General features: G+C 42.4%; 1 protein-coding gene across 1 annotated transcript in view; it reads right to left on the bottom strand.

The window, feature by feature from the left end:
• The window catches only part of PREX2 (phosphatidylinositol-3,4,5-trisphosphate dependent Rac exchange factor 2), a 232,822-nt gene extending 220,205 nt beyond the window's left edge, over positions 1 to 12,617 (bottom strand). Inside the window, exon 1 of the mRNA XM_075213618.1 lies at positions 12,135 to 12,617. Within this exon, the coding sequence (XP_075069719.1) occupies positions 12,135 to 12,275 (141 nt within the window). The 5' untranslated portion in view covers positions 12,276 to 12,617. The remainder of the gene's footprint in view (positions 1 to 12,134) is intronic.
• Positions 12,618 to 16,504: the final 3,887 nt, after the last annotated feature.

Below are 16,504 nucleotides of genomic sequence, written 5' to 3'. Positions count from 1 at the left end.
AAGGAATGGAGGCACCTGGGCCATTCCCCCGTGAGGCTCCCCCAGTGAGACGCACCCCCCACCCCCGTGAACCGCCTGACGCCCCCACCCCAAGCACTTACCTATTTTTGTTGTCCTGTCACTGTAATCATTCCGCGGTGCGCTGTAAGCTCCTTACTGAGGAGACTCATAGTCTCACTCTCACGAGATCTCCTCAGTAAGGAGATTAATGAGCACCGTGGAAAGACTACAGTGACAGGCTCAGCAGTATTGATCGGCCGGGGGCGTCCCTGCCCCTGCACCAATCATTAATGTCGCTGAGCACTGTCAAGGGCCCCCTGGATGCCCGAGGCCCCTGGGCTGTAGCCCAGTTAGACCTCGGGTTACTCCGGCTCTGCCCATAAGGCAGATAAAGAGGTGCGTCTGTGCAATTTGCATAGTATTCTGAGTCTCGGTTGCAATTCTGAATCCTATGTAAAGTACAGGATGCAATTTAAGCGTAAATTGCATCCAACTCTACATCTGGCCCATAGTTTGTATTATATCTGGCTGTCCAGCCTTCACTTAAAGTAACTATTTAATAAAGAACACTCTTATTGTCATTTTAAGTGTTCTTATTCAAATGTATCAGCCCAAAATATGAGGATTTTTTAAACAAAAATATTATTGTATAACTGCTCCGACATATGGACATATTTTTTTTCTGAAAAAAGAATGTTTCAGTACGAAGATCTGCCTTTCCTTTTGCTCACCATGTTCCCGGTCAGAAGACAATTACAATACATAAGGGTCTATTTATTATCTCAGAGATAGAACATCTCATTTCACCTCTACTTACCATTGCTGGCTGGCAGGGGTAAGAGGAGTCTTACGGCTTCACCAGACAGTGAACGTTGCTTCTGCCCATGTGTGAGCCCGCTTGCCAGCTTGCGCATGTGCACTGGAACCCAAAGCCCGGAACTGGGCTTCCAGATCCAGATTTGTTAAAAAATAGAAAGTAATACAAATAATAATAAAATGTTTAAGAAAAGCAAAAATTATAAATTATTTGAATCAAACTATTCCAATTAAAAATAAAGCTTTTCTTTATGTGTTCCGTCCTGTTATCGCAATCCTGAGCGATAGGAGTACAGGAGCCGTACATGTACCACTGCTGGCGGTGGTAAATAGGCTTCACTGGCCCGGGGCCTTCATTAAATAAAAAGAATTCCTGGCAAAAACCTCTATTGTGAAATTAATTAGAAATTATATAACAATGCCTAGGAGACAAACATTGGCTGGTGTATCATCCAGGGCACAATGGGTGCCTTGGTTTTCTATTGTAAGAATCAAAGCTAATATGTACAAAGACAGAGGATTTAGTAGCTATATTTAGGATTATGCTCTTACTACTGTATGTTATAAGGATATTAGAAGTTACCGCAGAGAACAAATGAAAGCATAAAGCTGTATAGGTCACAGAAATCCTAATCGACTTAATATCCATAATAATTTACAGTAGGGTCTACAATGAAAGAGTCCCCTTGAACACTGACGTGGCTACATTAAACCACACTCACACTGTTTGATCATTAGACACTAGTTTGGATTATGTAATCATCAGTTACTAGTTTGAATTCCTGGTTTAGAGTGTTGGAACACCAATATTGGTTCAGAGTGAATGATCATTAGATCTTGGTTTGGAGTGTTTATTCACCAGGTATTGAGTTGGAGTATTTGGTCATCAGATACTGGTTTAGAATGCTTGATCATCAAGTACTGAATTAAAGTGATTAATTCTCATGCTGGTTTAGGTTAAGAGTGCTGGAACCCCAGGTACTGGTTTAGAGTGGCCCATAATCAGATATTGGCTAAGAGTGTTGGAACCCCACGTAGTGGTTTAGAGTGGCCCATCATCAGATACTGGCTAAGAGTGCTGTAACCCCAAGTAGTGGTTTAGAGTGGCCTATCATCAGATACTGGCTAAGAGTGCTGTAACCCCACGTAGTGGTTTAGAGTGGCCCATCATCAGATACTGGCTAAGAGTGCTGGAACCCCAAGTAGTGGTTTAGAGTGGCCCATCATCAGATACTAGCTAAGAGTGCTGTAACCCCAAGTAGTGGTTTAGAGTGACCCATCATCAGTTGTTAGTTAAGAGTGTTGCAACAGCAAGTAATGCTCGGTGTTTCCCAAACCCAGTCCTCAGGGACCCCTAAAAGTGCAGGTTTTCCAGGTCACAATTGAAATAAATATACCACCTGTGGACACCACTGTTAGGGGTCCTGACAACTGGGTTTGGGAAACACTGGTTTAGAGTGATCAGTCAGTAGTGATTGTAAACATGAGTTCTCCTCATAACAAAATAATCAATAAAAATGTTAGCTGTAAGCAACGGAGATTCCAACAGCCCTCTGAACAGTACAAGTTTTCAAGGATTCTGATTCAAATTAACCAGTGAACCGGCTATTATGGAAGACTTCCTCTTGATGGCAGGAACGCTTGTCATCTTTGCCTGTCATCTTTGAGGGAATCATAATAACTCACAAAGGGAAGCGTTCTGTGCTATTGGTAAGTACTGTTATATACTGTAAAGAGAGAACTGAGAAAACATTCACTAATGACTTACTGATGAAATGCTGCCCACACATGGCTTTTCGCCACAAATGTCAACTAACCAGATCAGTCAGCAATTTCACCAAATCTGCTTTACAGTTCATTTAAAAGTTAAAAACTCAGATGTGCAGAAGGTTTCATCTTGTATTCAGAAAAAAAAACATATCAGGAACAAATGTTCAGAGATGGGAAGAGAAAATAGAACAGGACAATTCACATTCACTCAATTAATCAATGTACTTCACGGTAAATGGAGCAGTAGGCACAGTGTTACCAGAGCTCAGTATTGGCAGAGAGCTTGTTTTCAAGAGAACAATGGAGTCCCAATTAGTAGGAGTATCTGACCAGGCAAATTACCATAATGTATTCAGAGAGTATGTATTTATTATCTCTAACTATTATGCTCATATTGAATGTAATGGATTCAAAATGTTAGCTACTTAAAGACTAGAGGGTTTTAATCCCTTCATCATTATCATCAGCAGCAATTTATATAGCGCCACTAATTCCGCAGCTCTGTACAAACAACTCACTCACATCAGTCCCTGCCCCATTGGAATTTACAGTCTAAATTCTCTAACATATACACACAGACAGAGAAAGGGAGAGAGAGACTAGGGTCAATTTAATAGCAGCCAATTAATCTACTAGTAGGTTTTTGGAGTGTGGGAGGAAACCGGAGCACCCGGAGGAAACCCACGCAAACACGAGGAGAACATACAAATTCCTCACAGATAATGCCATGGTCAGGAATCAAACTCATGACCCTAGTGCTGTGAGACAGACGTGCTAACCACTAAGCCACTTCATGACCAAACCAATTTTTATGTTTATCGGGAGAGGGCCAAGCGCCAAGAACAATGGGAGACATGACGCAATTTGAGTAATTATTCCCTGCCGCGCAATGTCGCAACTTGCATCAGGGACTGGGCCATGATGAAGAAACTTGTATTGGATCACTTCATCAAGGCCCCGCCCACTTCTGAAGAAAGTAGGAATCGGGATTGTGACCATCTCTGGCAGGAGTGTGGGAGAACTCCCTAAAATTTGTGAGTCCAGGAGACAATCCAGGAGTGTAGGCAACTAAGTGGGGTGGGTTGACAAAATTTGGGTAAAAATGCCTTCTTTTGGGGGGGGTCACATGTATTTTCCATGACTTTCATAGACATTTGCATTAATGTGTGAAACTCATGCAAAATGCTTCAGAATCACAGAGATTGGATTACATCAGATATGGGAATTCGGAAGGAAGATAGGGACACATTTTTATCTGATCCATATACCTCTTCCTTGTACCTGTGTAACAATAGATAAATTATCATTGTGGTCTATTGCTAGTTTATATTCCAGAAATCCTGATGACATCACAAAGACATAACCAGGATTCTGTGACAACCCCAAGGTAGAAATGTATATTCCACATTGTGTTACATAGCGATTATATTGAACTCTATACAGCAGTGATCTCCTGGGTACCAAATTAAATGGTATTTGGGCACAGCACTGTAACCGAAGATGGCCACTGACACCCTAGTTCCAGTACCAAGAGGAGGAAGGCTGTTCAAGCTTCAGAGAATTATGATCTGCTGTTTTAAGTCACTCAGTGGTTGGGAAATAGTTAAAGAACAAAGATTACATTTGTTTGTATTTGACATCATTTTCTTTATTTGCTCAGTATAACAAATATTACAATAAGAATAATAATAAGAAATTCATACATTATTCTGTACATCTATTTTCTATATAATTTCATTTAATGGTATAAATGACAGCTGCCATGACGCTGATGTCACAAATTCAAATATTACCCAGACGATAATGAAAATAAAAAAATATTTGATGTTAGTAATAAAAAAAAACATAAATATTCAGCTTACTCTCAATTAAACATTGATCGATATGGTCAGGTTATCGTGGATAAAGTTAGAATGTCTGCATAGTTTTAATATAGAAAATGCTAATATTTAGGAAAACTGGTGTGCATATGCACAAAGAAATAAATGCTGTTATTTATAGCAACTAATAAGGTTGTACAGTCATTCTTCTAGTGGAGTTTAGAAAATTAAAGCAATCATCTTATTTTAAACAAATCATCTGTCAGTTATGGGAACAGAAATATTTGCATAGATGTTACTTAATCTATGCAAAGATCTATCATAATCCCAATGCTGATCTCTGTATTCCTACAACAGCTATTAATTTATGCAGCAACTATTCACTATGAGAAACAGCAATATACAATACAACAACATAACTATAGCAATATAAAAGCTATAGCCAAAACATTTGTTTTAGCACAATTTTTCCAAATAAAGTTTTTATTTAATTTCCTGCATTTTAATAAATATTTTACAAACTAATTAACATATATTTTTATTGTAAAAGTAAATAAACAAAATATGTTTCCTATAAATATATAGGATGTTTAACATACATTTAATGATTAAATACCTTACATTTTATACAATTTTAGATTATATTTCCAGTTTAGATGTAGTATTCCTTTAAATGAGGCAGGATGAGCCTTTAATTACTTTTTTCTTTACTTTGGATTTCTCACCAGTGCCATTGAGATTGATAATTCTCTCCCTTTCACAGTAACAGCATAGTATCTTTCATCCGGTGTTATGAGATTTTACATGCATTGGTCAAACACATTCTAAGAGAAGTGGGCACTGTGCTTGCATACAGATGAGAGCGGAAACAAAGGTTAAATTCTTTACACAATTTTAAAGAGGATGCCAGCCAAGGAGAGTGGTATCTTCTGTCTTAAACTTGATATTTCCTAAGAAAATGCTATTGGTATTCAAACACATAATATTTTGCTTACTCATCTCGCTAAGGAAATTAGCTGCCAGAACACTAATAATAGTAAATTAACTAACCAATTTATGTGAGCATGTACTAATTGGAGGCAAAACAATGTATCAGAGTGCAAGTTTATAGAAGGCAGCAACCTAGACAGGAAGTTAGCCACAGGGGACGCTTCCCCTAAGGGTTTCGGGAGGGGGGCTGGGTAGTATAATTTTTCTTCAATGGAAAAAGAGCTAGAAACAAAACATAGGAAACGAACAAATACGTGGAGCCCAGACTCCAAAATCTGCAATCTCCTAACTGATTATACCCTTCCAAGCATGGTTCCTTTTCCCTACTTCCTTAAACCTCTGTGTGCCTCTTATCTTGATTTGCTTTTCCTCATTCACAACAGCTATTTTTACAACTATTTAGGATAAAGTGCAGTACAATAGTGTCCACTAGATGAGTCCATTTGTAATCATTACATTAACTTCTGCAAGAATTTAAGATAGAAAAGCTGGCATATTTTGAGCATGATTTTTAGTTAGGAGCAAATTTGCACCTTGGTAAAACCATGTTGCATTAGAGGGGGAGGTAAATTTAAAATGTAGGGATTTATAGTTGGGGTAGGGCATGCCAAAGATCAACTTTAATTTCAGTGCTTAAATCAAGTATTTGTGTGCTACATGAAAAACAACTAGTATTTTCCTTGCGTGCAAAAAAATAAGTAAATTTGCACCCCTTGCATTGTTACATGGTTTGTCCAGGTGCAAAGTTGCTCATTTTCTTTGCTTTGCTCCTAACTGAAAATAAGGCCCTTTATGTTCAATATTAAAATGATGATATCCTGAACTTAGCCACTGTGCCTTCTATCAGTGTGAGCCATCACCTGTAGAAACAAGATCTGCCCGGGGTCAGATAATGAATGTGATTGTTGAATAGGTTGCTATGGGTTAGTGGACGCCTACAACTCTGTACTCTGTTAATAATAAACCAATTACACAGTGCAGCCTAACTACAACACACCTCACTACAAATCTAAAATAAACTTTTGAAGCTTGACAAGAACCAATTCTTTTTTCTTTTATTTGGATGACCTGTGACAAGGAAAGTTCTAATAAAGTCAAGACACAGTAACACAAATTCACACTAGAAGAATGGAAAGGTTGAATCGACTATTCCTCAATATGAAGAAGGATAAATTCTAATAGCAAGATATTTTAATGGTCAAACCCATTACGCAATGACTGGTGATACCTCTGAAAACTATGTATGTCCTCAAAAGAAGATTATAAAATTCAGATGATGATCATCTATTTATATAGCACCACTAATTCCGCAGCGCTGTACAGAGGACTCATTCACAGCAGTCCCTGCCCCATTGGAGCTTACAGTCTAAATCCCCTAACATACACACACACAGACTGAGAGAGACTAAGGACAATTTAATAGCAGCCAATTAACCTATCAGTCTGTTTTTGGAGTGTGGGAGTTAACTGGAGCACCTGGAGGAAACCCACACAAACACGGGGAGAACTTACAAACTCCACACAGATAAGGCCATGGCCGGGAATCGAACTTATGACCCCAGTGTTATGAGGCAGATATGCTAACCACTAAGCCACCGTACTCTAATAAGAAGGTATTGGGTTGAGGACGTCTTAACGGTGACGAGAACCCAGACACACTTGACACCTACACAAAAATTCCGATTTGACCAAAAAACGAATACAATATACACAGACTTATCAGAAAACCAAAGATCCAGCTTTCCAATAGCAGCGGCATGCTGATAGGCAGTCATTCCGAAGACCCAGCCGTCCGGCACTTCAGTTTCACGTTAGTGCGTCCTAAATTAATGTTAATTTACAGCGGCAATGTGTAGACCCCGTAGGCTAAGTCTTTAAACACTTAAACTGCTGGGTCCACACATTGCCGCTTTAAATTAACATTAATGTAGGGAGTGTGTGAAGCGTGTCGGGGTTCTCGTCACCATTAAGACGATTACCACCGAAGACATCGGGGTGGTAAGATGCAAAGACACTTTTTCTTTGCTATCCTTGTTTGGACAACACTGTCTAGTTTCTCTCTGTATTTAAGCTACATTGTACTTTTAAAGATGACCAGTGTATTATTTCAGCAAAGTCAGACTGTTGCCTTTATCATAGATGCTATACCTTAACCTGCTGTCACATAGTCTTCTGATGGGTTCAAATTATCACACAAGCATTTATCTAGCAGAAAATGTGTTAAAATTAAAAATTTTATATCTTTTGTATCTAATGTGCAAACAGATCAACAGGTCCATTGGTCATTGTTAAATGATCAGAAAGCCCAGGCTATTTGCTTTATAATATAATACCAATTACATTAGGCAAAGAAATACCAGCTGGAGAGAAAGGAGATTAACTTCTTCAAGATCAGTTTTGCTTTGGATTAGCCTGGTATAAATTTTAATCTGCCAAAGTGAATGTTGTATTTTAATTTTTTCAGGACATAGAGTTTCTTTTGGTAACATATTGAAATAGCAACATTTTTACAGGCAGTAGAAAGAGAAAACAGTAAAACCTTAAATGCAAGTAAAAATGTTGTCAGCATGATCTGTTAGTAATGATTCACATAGGGTATCTGATTCATCTATTAAATTGCAAGAACCCAACATGCCCAAGGCGACGAGACTAGCTAGGCTACCCCACCACAACTCCCCTCCCCTAAATTACCTTTGCAATGTGGTGAGCACCAATAGCAGGAGTGGGTGGCACCCAGTCACCTCCCCACATTCCCAGCAATCAGTGACAAGGACCTGGAACTTGGGATGGAGGTAGAGTTCCAACAAAGGCATTATAGCAGTAGTATGCTATAAAGGGGAGGTCCCTGATATTGTCACATTGTGACATTAGTGGGACTTGTCATCTCTGTTTGCATAGATCTGGGGGACACTACTTTCAAAATAATGAACTCGCCATCTGCCACTGACTACCAAATGTGGTGATGATGACGTTATGTAGGAACTCCATCCCGCATCTCTGGAATGATGTGCAAAATTGTCCCTCTGCCATGTGCCAGCGCCAGATATGACGCTTGTAAACATCAGGTTTCATAAAGGGGTTAGAAAATATAAATAACAAATGCATCATATAAGTTTACTTTATTGTATAACTGTATGTTAACATGGGCAAATTATAGCACTTCAAGGCATAAGTCTTCTTTATTCTCCTCTGTGGATGTTCGATTAGCAAATCAATAATCTATAGGCTTTGATGTAAATTCCCTTTATAGCCCGCAGCCCTGAAACTCCCCAAACATTAACGTTACCAGGTCTCACGGTTCACCAGGTGTAATATATGTTCTGTCTTCATCAGCAGAAGTAACTGTGGTTTTGGCACATCTTCATTATATACTCCATCCACAACTTGTCATGAGACAGGCCTTGAACTTTACATGCTGCCAACATTTCTAACTCATAGCCACAAATTTAGCAATCAGGATGTTTATTGAAACAACCAACTTGCCCCAAAGTCCCAAAACCCAATACAAATTGATAGGATTTTTTTTATCATGCCAGCTGAAGATCTGGCTCACCGATAACCATATAGTCACTTTTCACATTATCTGCATTTGTCACTGTTTTGGTGAACTCCACAAAACTGTGCATATAAATGTTTTTACTTGCAATATTGCAACAACTGTTCTGTAATATCCAAATTTCTTTAAATAAAAGTGAACAAAGCCATTTTAAAGAATAGTGGACTCTGCAAGATAATAATTTCCCCAAGTGATTTTAGTGTGTATGTAGTACATCACAGTCATAAATGTGACATCTTTTGCTGACAAATGTTTTTCCTATCAAACTAAAATGTAACTTTTTAAGACAGTCAATAAATCTATTAATAGCTAGAACACTGCCACATGTGTTATGTCAATTATTAGCGAGTGGAAGGAAACAGCTACCAGTGTCCCAGAGTAAATCCCGATGGCAGTGTCAGATGGGCATTTTTGACCAGGAAAATGGAATGTTCTAAAGCAAAGCCAGATTAACAGTAATGAGAATTGGGAACTGAATACCCAGACAGGGCTTAAACTGCGCATATGCCAGCCCTCAGTGGAGCAAGCTGGTATCCTACGGAGGCTATGGACTAGTTTCTTCAGGCTTATCCACCCATTGTGCTATGGGTGTTTGCATGTTTACGTCCGAGACTGCATAGGCATACTTGCCAACTTTCCGGGAGGGGCCTCTGTCATGGGGGCGTGACCAAGCGGGGTTGCGTCATTAGGCAACGCCTCCTGCCAAAGGTTATAAATATCAACCTATCATAATAGGGGGTGTGGCTAAATGTGCCATCCAGACCCCGCCTCCTCACTTCACCAACTAAGAGGGCACAATGCGGGAGGTTTCCCTTTTCTCCTTGGATCTCCCTGGAGTCCGGGAGAACTCCCAAAAATTTGAGCGTCTCCTGGATATTCCGGGAGAGTAGGCAGCTATACGCAAAGGGAAGTCCTTGGGAATCCCAGCATTCAGAATTTGTCGTCAGTCGGTCATAGTCTGTGGGAGGGTCATTTTTTTTAACTGGTATTTTTCAGCTAAAGTTTAAAGTTGTATGTATGTCTTTATTTGTACTCTCTTTAGTAAAATAGATAGGGGACCAATGGGGTGGCAGAACTGTGTAAGTTACTCATCACCCCCCCCCCCTTCATAGCCTAAGGAAGTCTGGAGGAGCCCAATGATTTCCAATACATGGCTGGTAGCCTCTGGGAGGGTGGCATACTTTCATGTGCCCCCACCATCAGTGAAGACGCCAGTCCTGTGCCCCCACCATAAGGGGCGACACCAGTCCTGTGCCCCCATCATCAGTGATGACACCAGTCCTGTGCCCCCACCATCAATGAAGACACCAGTTCTGTGCCCCCACCATCAGTGAAGACATCAGTCCTGTGCCCCCACCATAAGGGACGACACCAGTCGTGTGCCCTCATCATCAGTGATGACACCAGTCCTGTGCCCCCACCATCAGTGAAGACACCAGTTCTGTGCCCCCACCATCAGTGAAGACACCAGTCCTGTGCCCCCACTATCAGTGTAGACACCAGTCCTGCTCTAACCAGTGCGGTCGTTGGTTTTCACTATAGAACACTCATGGTCTCCCTGTTATAGTGAAATTAGACCAGCTTACCTACAGCTTACCTAGCACTGGACTAATCATTTTTCCCCACACAGCGCACTGTGTATGGGCACTGTTTTGTCTCAGACCCAGTCTTTGGCAACTCTGAGCTGGTGCAGAAATCAAGTACTTTTGTAAAGTGGGAATGGCCACACATGGCTAGGAACACCCCTGGAAACGCACCCCTCCAACCCCTTTACTCATTACTATAATCTTGCTCTGTAAAAAGGTGTCAGTTTGCCCCTACTCTGTTCTTCACTATGAACACCGTCCCTTTGCTCAGATCTTCCTTTGGGCCTATGGAAACTGCTGCTCCTCAGCCAATGCGGCCATCTTACTTTATAAACTTATGCGCCCCGGTGGAAAACTAGGGGCACTTGGGCAAATCAGGGAACATGGTTCGTCCAAAGCTGCATTTGCTCTGCCAAACTGATGTTTTGCATTTCGTAAATGACCTCCTCAGATTTCACCCAGATTGCACCTGCTATCCAGTATGTATTTAGGACACATTCTGGATCTACGTTACATAGTAATCTTATTATGTATGTATTACGGTCGCACATGCTTTGTAAGGTATAGCGGTGGTCTGCCTTATATAGCACAGGTACACAACCTGTGGCTCACCAGCTGTAGTTATGCAGAAGCCCTATCATGCCCTGTCAGCATTGTGCTAGGTATTTCACCACAGGTAGCCCAAGCCTGTTTACAAGCAAATTGCTACCAGACAAAACTCACTTGTTTTCTTTGAGGAACGATAAAAGTAAATGACCAATCGCCCAATTACTATACTGAATGAACTCAATAAAGTACTAATTATTCTCATAATCCATCTTTGTGGAGGAGATAAAATCCCAATCCACTCATTGAGCACTGCTGTATGCAGATGTATGTATGTATGTACATCCCCTTATTACAGACGTGCCCAGGATGAGCTTCTGTCCATGCATTGCATGTACCACAGTAATCACACTGTCTCTTTATTCTCCTCAGAACAATTGGGCACTGTCTGCTTTGTATTACAGAGGAACATGGCACTACAGCACATTCACAGAGACCACAAAATAAATCACTGAGAGGTGAGAGTCACTCCTATGCAATAGTATCAAACAGCTTCTGTTATCTACCAACAATTAAAGGGACAACTATCCTGCCAATCCGCATTTATATCTTAGTTAAAGGTGTGTTTCTAATTACATAACCATCAAACAAACTAAGCTTGAAGTGTATGCTGTTAACCAGACTTACTAACAAAATACCCGATCATATAATATAAGTAGCAATTTATAATTAAAATAAATGTACATTGCAAATGGTTTAGCAAAAATGTCAATTGATATTTATAGTATACAATATGATATATTACATGTTTGAAATAGTTTGTACTAGTTTGAACTATAACAGAGGCCACATGTTATATGTAATGTTAGAGAAGTATTCATCACTGACATTTGGACCTCTGTTTTGGAGATAATTATTCCCACCAGTCTATTTCTTTGTGTCACCTTTTGTTGTGTTTTCTTTGGAGCCTTCCAATAATCCCGTTACTTTGGCTGACTGAGCAGTGATACAAGACATCCCCATCCCCCATCTCCCCATCACACAACTCACCGAAACAAGGAACTCCAAAGTCCCCACATAGTCCCTCTCAGTCTTCAATAGTTCACTGAGAACACAGACCCTGAGACGAAGCTGCCTTTCCAGATCTTTACCACTCTCCCCTTTCCCATCAGTTTTATGTTCCTCAGTCATGTTACTCCTATATTCCAGTACTCGGTGCTGATTGCTCACACAGTCCCTCTCACAGTGCAGAAAAGTTATCCAAAGTTAGTCCAGTAGGTAGATCCTCTTAAACTACTGATTTTTTCTTTTTCAAAGGCATGGTCGTGTTTACAAATCCCATTCCAGTTTACCATAGAACTTTGAGATCAAATTAAAAAAAATCTTTTTCTGGGAATATTTGAAAAACAAGGTATAAAAGTTTCCTTATGCCTGCAGATATCCAGTCAGTGGCTTGAGAGCAGAGTAAGACATTTGGACATTAATCAAAAGATTGTATCCATGTGACTCCAGCCCTTCATCCTGGATCCAGCCTCTCTCCCCCATCACCCACCCCCTACAGAGTTTCCCCTCCTTCATCCTCCAATGAATGGCAGGAAAGAGAGCAGAAACCTTGGGAAGTATCTCGTGCCAACAATGCCCGTTCTACACAATCACAGAGCAGGATCGTGCACTGTGAACAGGGGAGATGGATGGAAAAGGACGTCAGCAACCAGTCCAACCCATAAACACTGGTTCAAGTGTGGGGCAGACTTATAAACCTTCTTCCTATACTCAGTGAAGCTCTGACTTAGAAAAAAGATAAACTACAACCAACTTCCAAAATTGTGTATGAGCCTCAAGGTTTACATTCCCTAAATTAATCAGTGCACTGGGTGCTCCTGCAAATGTAATTTAACACTGCACAGGAAAGAAAAGTAATTCAAAGTATTCTCAGCCCTGCAATATTAGTAGATTTAAATGACAGAATATGTAAAATGTTAGCAGATGTGTACTCACTCAGCGACATGAAGTTGCCGAAGGCAAGTACCAATACGGTTTTATGAGTTTATTTTAGTTTTCCTAGTAGTTTTGGAAACATTGTAGTGGGCACAATGTAATGGAATACCCGCAGAGTCAAGAAGGGGGCTAGGTAAAAACCAGAATGTCGGAACGCCGGAATGAGTTAGCTTCTTTGAGCTCCCCCTGCCTCCATAGAGTAGTTCTCGACTAAAGTCAAGAGTGCTGATTACTATAATTACACATCAATATTAGAGGTTATTAAAACGTTTCTTCCTTTCCATCTTGTATTGTCCAAATAACCCTTACTTAGTGGGTATTTGGATTGCATACATTTAATACAATAGACTTCTAAGAAATCGCATGCTCTGTTTATATGAAGTGAAAGAAAACATAATAAGTTATAAAAGGAAATAATATAAGCAGCTGTGCACTTTACAAAACATTGCATTTCAACAATTTATAGGTTTGTAGACACAGGGAGAAGGGAGGAGATGCAGCCTAACAACAAGCTGCAGATCACAGAGAGGCAGGTCAGTCGGCCTGCACGAGCCCGACACACAAAGAGCCCCAGCCCTGACTGTACAGAGACAGACAAGTGCAGAAAACAGGCACCCGGAATGGATGACTAAGGGGCTCATAGACAACTTCCGGAACCCGGAATTGGTGGCTAAGATGTACAGAGCCCCATTCCAGCAGTCAAAATGGATGGTTCAGGTACTCAGAGCCTTATTCCTTCACCGAGAATGGACGGCTAAAGTGCTCAGAGACCTATTCCAGCACCCGGAGTGGATGGCTAAGGTGCTCATAGACAACTTCCGGCACCCGGAATTGGTGGCTAAGGTGCACAGAGTCCCATTCCGGCAGTCAAAATGGATGGTTCAGGTACTCAGAGCCCCATTCCTTCACCTAGAATAGACGGCTAAAGCCCTCAGAGACCTATTCCAGCACCCGGAGTGGATGGCTAAGGTGCTCAGAGACCTATTCTAGCACCCGGAGTGGATGGCTAAGGTGCTCAGAGACCTATTCTAGCACCCGGAGTGGATGGCTAAGTTGCTCAGAGACCTATTCCAGCACCCGGAGTGGATGGCTAAAGCGCTCAGAGACCCACTCCAGCACCCGGAGTGTTTGGTTAAGTAGCTCAGACCCCCATTCAGACACCTGGAATGGATGGCTAAAGTGCTCAGAGCCCCATTTTGGCAGTCAGAATGGATATGTTCCAGTTCCCACAGCCCCGTTCCTTCACCCGGAATGGATGGCTAAGGTGCTCAGAGACAACTTCCGGCACACGGAATTGATGGCTAAGGTGCACAGAGCCCCATTCTATCACCCGGGAATGGATGACTAAGGTGCTCAGAGACAACTTCCGGCACACGGAATTGATGGCTAAGGTGCACAGAGCCCAATTCCGGTTGTCAAAATGGATTGTTCAGATACTCAGAGCCCCATTCCTTCACCTAGAATGGACGGCTAAAGTGCTCAGAGACCTATTCCAGCACCCGGAGTGGATGGCTAAGGTGCTCAGAGACCCACTCCAGCACGCAGAGTGGATGGTTAAGTAGCTCAGACCCCCATTCAGACACCTGGAATGGATGACTAAGGTGCTCAAAGACAACTTACGGCACACGGAATGGATGGCTAAGGAACTCAGAGCCCCATTCCAGCACCCGGAATGGATGGTTGAGGTACTTTATAGGTTTGTAGACACAGGGAGAAGGGAGGAGATGCAGCCTAACAACAAGCTGCAGATCACAGAGAGGCAGGTCAGTCGGCCTGCACGAGCCCGACACACAAAGAGCCCCAGCCCTGACTGTACAGAGACAGACAAGTGCAGAAAACAGGCACCCGGAATGGATGACTAAGGGGCTCATAGACAACTTCCGGAACCCGGAATTGGTGGCTAAGATGTACAGAGCCTCATTCCGGCAGTCAAAATGGATGGTTCAGGTACTCAGAGCCCCCATTCCTTCACCGAGAATGGACGGCTAAGTTGCTCAGAGACCTATTCCAGCACCCGGAGTGTTTGGTTAAGTAGCTCAGACCCCCATTCAGACACCTGGAATGGATGGCTAAAGTGCTCAGAGCCCCATTTTGGCAGTCAGAATGGATATGTTCCAGTTCCCACAGCCCCGTTCCTTCACCCGGAATGGATGGCTAAGGTGCTCAGAGCCCCATTCTATCACCCGGGAATGGATGACTAAGGTGCTCAGAGACAACTTCCGGCACACGGAATTGATGGCTAAGGTGCACAGAGCCCAATTCCGGTTGTCAAAATGGATTGTTCAGATACTCAGAGCCCCATTCCTTCACCTAGAATGGACGGCTAAAGTGCTCAGAGACCTATTCCAGCACCCGGAGTGGATGGCTAAGGTGCTCAGAGACCCACTCCAGCACGCAGAGTGGATGGTTAAGTAGCTCAGACCCCCATTCAGACACCTGGAATGGATGACTAAGGTGCTCAAAGACAACTTACGGCACACGGAATGGATGGCTAAGGAACTCAGAGCCCCATTCCAGCACCCGGAATGGATGGTTGAGGTACTTTATAGGTTTGTAGACACAGGGAGAAGGGAGGAGATGCAGCCTAACAACAAGCTGCAGATCACAGAGAGGCAGGTCAGTCGGCCTGCACGAGCCCGACACACAAAGAGCCCCAGCCCTGACTGTGCAGAGACAGACAAGTGCAGAAAACAGGCACCCGGAATGGATGACTAAGGGGCTCATAGACAACTTCCGGAACCCGGAATTGGTGGCTAAGATGTACAGAGCCTCATTCCGGCAGTCAAAATGGATGGTTCAGGTACTCAGAGCCCCCATTCCTTCACCGAGAATGGACGGCTAAGTTGCTCAGAGACCTATTCCAGCACCCAGAGTGGATGGCTAAGGTGCTCATAGACAACTTCCGACACCCGGAATTGGTGGCTAAGGTGCACAGAGTCCCATTCCGGCAGTCAAAATGGATGGTTCAGGTACTCAGAGCCCCATTCCTTCACCTAGAATGGATGGCTAAAGCCCTCAGAGACCTATTCCAGCACCCGGAGTGGATGGCTAAGGTGCTCAGAGACCTATTCTAGCACCCGGAGTGGATGGCTAAGGTGCTCAGAGACCTATTCTAGCACCCGGAGTGGATGGCTAAGTTGCTCAGAGACCTATTCCAGCACCTGGAGTGGATGGCTAAGGTGCTCATAGACAACTTCCGGCACACGGAATTGATGGCTAAGGTGTACAGAGTCCCATTCCGGCAGTCAAAATGGATGGTTCAGGTACTCAGAGCCCCATTCCTTCACCTAGAATGGACGGCTAAAGCGCTCAGAGACCCACTCCAGCACCCGGAGTGTTTGGTTAAGTAGCTCAGACCCCCATTCAGACACCTGGAATGGATGGCTAAAGTGCTCAGAGCCCCATTTTGGCAGTCAGAATGG

This window comes from Mixophyes fleayi, chromosome 5 (assembly GCF_038048845.1).
Source record: "Mixophyes fleayi isolate aMixFle1 chromosome 5, aMixFle1.hap1, whole genome shotgun sequence".
Taxonomy (NCBI): Eukaryota; Metazoa; Chordata; class Amphibia; order Anura; family Limnodynastidae; genus Mixophyes; species Mixophyes fleayi.
This window is presented reverse-complemented; position numbering and strand designations above follow the sequence as displayed.